This window comes from Pteropus alecto, unplaced genomic scaffold (assembly GCF_000325575.1).
Source record: "Pteropus alecto unplaced genomic scaffold, ASM32557v1 scaffold15, whole genome shotgun sequence".
NCBI classification, from domain to species: domain Eukaryota; kingdom Metazoa; phylum Chordata; class Mammalia; order Chiroptera; family Pteropodidae; genus Pteropus; species Pteropus alecto.
Window position 1 is genome coordinate 1,342,325 of NW_006436286.1, and position 5,077 is coordinate 1,347,401.

At 63.8% G+C, this 5,077-nt stretch overlaps 1 protein-coding gene across 1 annotated transcript in view; it reads right to left on the reverse strand.

The window, feature by feature from the left end:
• The window catches only part of PRKCB (protein kinase C beta), a gene marked incomplete at its 5' end in the record, with an annotated part of 228,349 nt that overhangs the window by 104,632 nt on the left and 118,640 nt on the right, over positions 1–5,077 (reverse strand). The window contains 2 exons of the mRNA XM_006912548.1: positions 43–171; positions 2,709–2,820. Of these exons, the coding sequence (XP_006912610.1) occupies positions 43–171; positions 2,709–2,820 (241 nt within the window). The remainder of the gene's footprint in view (positions 1–42; positions 172–2,708; positions 2,821–5,077) is intronic.

A 5,077-nucleotide genomic window follows, 5' to 3' on the forward strand; every position in this document is an offset into this window, starting at 1 on the left:
GCAGACACAGCACGGACTGCGCAGGTCCGCAGCGCCACCTACCGACCACGGTGAGGACTTCCTTCTCGATCTGCGCCTTGATGGAGATGCGGCCGCGGCGCTCCGTGTGGTCCGTGCCGCAGAGGCTGGGCACGTTCATCACGCAGCGCTTGTGGACGTTCATCATGCAGGCTGCAGGGCGGGAGGGGCGAGGCTCAGGCTGGCCTTGTCCCCACCCGGGGACCCCACCCGGGGACCCCTCCCGTCTGAAACCCCCAAGCTGGGCCCAGACCAGCCTGTCTTGTCCTTGTCACATCAGATGGGCTTCTGTGGCTCTTCCCCCGGGCCCTGATGGACAGAGGAGATGGGACCTGTCTGTCCTCCTCCAAGGCCAGGGGTGCACCCCGCACACGCCCACGGGCTCCAAAGCCAGCATCACCAACTTCAAAGCCAGGGCACCCGTAACGCAAGTAGGGGCTGATGTCGGGGTGACAAGACTCGGCTGACCGGAGGACACAGCAGCCACTGCGGCACAGCCGTGGGCGGTGTGTGCCCATGGCGGCCCCGCTTCCCATTCATCAAGATGAGCGGGAACCCCGATGTGTACGTGACATCCTGATTTTAATATGGACCACTAACAGGGTGGGGTCCCTGGAAACGGCGTGAGGAGGGGTTTGCGAGCAGCTGTGAGGCGAGTGCGTGGTCGCAGGGCGCGCTGATGGCTGAGGCTGACCGTCAGGGGGGGCACCTGGGCGCGATGACCCAGCCCCGCTGTCCCAAACTGAGGCGAGAGGGCTAGGCCTTTGCCCGCGCGGCTGCCAGCTCCTGGCATACAGCACCCTCTGGCAGGGGTGCCATCTCCAGGATACCCCAAGGGCAATTCCCCACCTGGGGTACAGCTGTGCACCCACAGCGGCTGGGGCCCGCAGGACTGCAGAGGATCTGGGCAGGGCCCCCACGGTATCCATGGAAACTAACCACGGGACAGAGTTTAGACGCAGGGAGAGGGCTGGAACATGCCGGTCCCTGCATCTGGCGCCTGATGTCTGGAGCCACTTGGCTGACAGACACCGCTGTCCTGCACACTCTCCAAGAGCAACCGTGTGTTTCAGTGGGTGCCGGGTTTCCCCAAGTCTCCGGGAAAAGCAGTGGCTGCTCCAGAAAAGATATGGGGACCCAGCATTCTCTATGCAGGACCCCGTTCCAGGTTAAGCCTCTGGGGGAGAGGCTGAATCAGCCCATGGGGCTCTGTTTCGGATGTCCACAGAAACGAGGCTGCCGGGCACCCCCAGGGCAGGGTGTGCCAAGGGGGCCCCTTCTCAGCCCGCCCAGGCTCCTGGAGGCAGCAGGCACACTGCGAAACTGGACACTCCTCGTGGGGAGTGAAAGCCCGAGAGAGAAGGGAGGGCCTCTGGGACGGAGGGTCCACGTTCAGGGCCCTGCATCAGCCCCAGCTCCCGCCCATCCAGCCACCCCTGTCCTTGACCCAAGGGCACCATCCCCATGCCTGCCGAGAAGATCTGTGGGCCCCGGGCGGAGGGCATGGGCATGGATGACTCTCGCCGTGTGTCCACTGGGGGGCCCGCCCACCACATGTCCCCGCGGCTCAGGCCGCGTCTGTCTGTCCGTGTGTCCGTGCTCACATTGCTGGTGTCTCCGTCCCGTCTCTGCCCCTTGTCACTGCCTGGGCCACACCGATGAACGGGCTGCTTCACTCTGTGCCTGTCACGTCTCTGCCCCTCTCCGTCTGTGTCACCCCCGCACGGGCCTGGCTGAGCGCACCTCTCTGTGTCGCTCCCCACCATTTCTCTGTTGTCCGTCTGTCCCTTCTCTTGCCTGAGTCTCCCTCAGGCTGAGCCCCTGTGGAGCTGTCGCCCCATTTCTCCCCGTGCCTGGGCACGTGTGTCATCCGGTCCCCCGCACCTGTCTGTCTGTGTTTGAATGTGCATCTCCATCTCTCGCTCACTCACCTCATCCATTCCCACAGTCCTCTCTGTCCCTCTGTCCTCTGGGCCTCAGGACCCTGTGACAGACAGCTCAGCCTGCTGCAGGCCGACAGCTGGGAGCCACCAGCACACTGAGGCCCCCTGTCCCTGTGCAGCCACAGCTCCCAATGCCTGCTCGCTCCCCCGCCCCACGGGCCGTGCCAGAGAAACGGTCTCTGCCCGCTCCCATGGTGAGCCCGTGGGTGTGGGGGGGTCTTCTCTGAGCAAAGAAGGCACGGGCCTGCACGTCGATGGCGGGAGCCGTGGCTGCAGGAACAGCCTGATCTGTCCACAGCTCCCCGTGTCCACACCCGTGGACTGTCCCTTCCCACACTGACCGTGAACCTGGCCATGTATGTGATTTGCTTTGATCAATGGGACCTGCTCTCTTAAAGCACTTGGGACCTTACAACCTCTGTATGAGCGTGCAAGCAGGCCCAGGCTCGCCCGTGCAGAGTGAAGGACATGTGGCCCCATCGTCCCCATCCCCCAGATGACAGTCAGCCTTCTGGGCCCAGACAGGCCCCAGTCAACCCACCCACCCACCTTCCAAGCATGGGTGAGCCCGGCCCAGACCCAAAGGACGGCCCTGCAGAATCTCGGCCCAAACCAGTGGTCACCGTTTAAGCCGCTACATTCTGGGGTGCGAGGTTCGTTATTCGCCAGCCCGCTCAGGACTTGGGAACCCCAGCCCACGAGAAAGCAGCCCAGGCGGCAGAGACAGCGGGGAGCAGAGGTACTCACTGTCACACTTCATCCCTTGGTGAATGAGCCCGTAGAGCAGGGACCCGCAGTGGTCGCAGAACGTGGGGCTGGAGTACGTGTGGATCTTGAACTTGTGTTTGCTCCGGGGGTCCTGAGGCCAAGGGAGAGAGACAGAAGAGACCAGCGTCAGGGGGGCCGTATTCACCCCCACGCGGTCAGCCCCCAGCGTCCATCGTGCCTGTCGGGGCTGACTGAGCCCCAGGCCCAGACACGGTGCCTGACGAACGGTGGGCGAAGACTCAGGCCCCTGACCGCTCCCCTCCCACGCGCTGTGCCTGCGAGACCCCCACCCAAGACCCCGCCTCCCGACTCCCGCCTGCGCAGAGGACCCCAGAGACGGCAGAACGCAGTGACAGGCGCGGCAGTTAAACGGGTCCCCTCACTTCCGTTTCTCCCCCTTTATCCTCCGAGCAAGCGTCCGGAGAGATCGAGAACCCGAGTCCGGGCACGAAACCTCCCACTTGGACGCCATGTGCTCGCACCTCGTCACCTACAGAACGGAGTCCAAGGTCCACCGAACGGACCGCAGCTTGGGGCGGAGACAGCTAGGACCCCGCCGGCGTCCACTCTCCCCTTCGATGACAGGGCCCTCGCGTTCTGGCACAGGGTAAGGCTGCCCAGGCAGAGACCACGCTTCCCGGCCTCCCCTGCAGCGGGCGGGGCCTGGCGGCGAGGCTCTGGCCCACGGGATGCGTGTGCTTCCAAGTCACTCCCCCTCAAGGCCCCTTGGCCCTCTCCTCCTCCCACCGGCGGGAAGATGGTGAGAACTGGAAGTGACCGAACCTGCAGCCGGGTTTGAGGGAACCGCAGTCACCGCTGTACCCCGGGGCGCACGTCGCATGCGGCGTACAGAAGCTCAGTGAACACCTAACACGCGACTTAATACTCAGCGCTGAGTCCTGCCAGGAGCTGTTTTCAGGGATGAACCAGGCGGTAACTTAGGTCACCCTCAGAGCATCGCCATGGAGCACGTACCACTTACGACCCCCAACTTATGGATGAGGAAACAGAGAGGAGCAGTGACCCGCTAGGGTCCCCCAGCCCAGCGTTCCACGGCGGCCGGCATGTAACGAGGTCAGTGAGCTGTGACCATCAGCGCTAACCACCCAGCACCCCGCACGGGGCCCGCACTGCCCGGGAAGGTGACTAGGAGGGAGCCACGCAGGACGGGCCGAGCCTGCCAGGACGAGGAGGGCTGACCGGGCAAGTTTGGGCGCAGGCCTGATTCTTTACGGTTAGGCAGAGGTGGCGGGGGCTCCGCCGACCCTCGCGAGATGGGCACGCCTGCACTCTGAGATGCCCCTCTGCCCCGGACACGGGCGGCTGGCAGAGAGGCGGATGTTGGCTCAAACATCTCACGTGGTTAGGACACACCAGCCTCAGGACTAAAGTGGCCGTTTTCGCAAGGCGCTCCAGGGAGCAGAGAGGGACAGAGGGCAAGGTCACACAGTCCCTCGGGGGCCTGGCACGCTGCCCTCCAATTCCATCTGACTCCCCTGTGCCCCTTAAAAGCTCTCCTTTGTGTCTGAGCCAACCCGCCGGGCACCTGTCACCTGCAGCGCGGGTGGAGGGTAGTGAGGGTCACTGGGGCTCAGGCGCTGCCCACTGACCAATCAGAACGCGCAGGGCCCAGCCGTGCTGGGAGTCAGCGCTTGGCTTACCTGACCACCGCGAGGTAGGGGAAGCTGGCCAGCAGGTGGGAGGAGGCAGCTCGGGGCCTCGTGGCGATTTCCCAACCGCTTCAAAAGCATTCAGTGTTTTCACCGTGGGAACGACAGTGCCGGGGTACAGGCCGGGTCAGCCTGCCTTCGACCAAGCTGCACGCCCTTCCCAGCCCCCAGGCTGTGGCTACTGACCCCTCCCCACCCCCAGCCCGGAAGAGCCAGGGTCTGTGCAGCCTCTAGGTCCAAACTCACCCTAGGGTCCTGTTTTGATCCCATTCAAAGATGCAGTGCCCACCTCTGCCCCCACCACCCACCCCGCTGTGCAGCCAGAGCCCCCCATCCCAGGCCACCCTGGCTGGGCCCCCTCCCGCAGCCTGTCCCCAACCCTGGCCTGGGTTCCCCTTCAGGCTCAGAGGCCACAGTCCAGAGTCCGTGCTTGCAAATAAGCTACATTTGACCCATATGGTACTTCTTAAGCATTGGAATTCGTTGATTTAAAAGTATTTAAAAATCACGGAATGTCAGATAAAAATGCAAACTTCTGGCTCCTTTTAAAAAATCACAAGTTGTGGCAACACTGGACGCACCACTGCTGCGGGTCGAGCGACGTCTATCCCCTCGGACGAGGGACACGCTGCCCAGCTGGCCAGGTCCCCGCCACCCCTGCTGCCTCCCACCACGCCC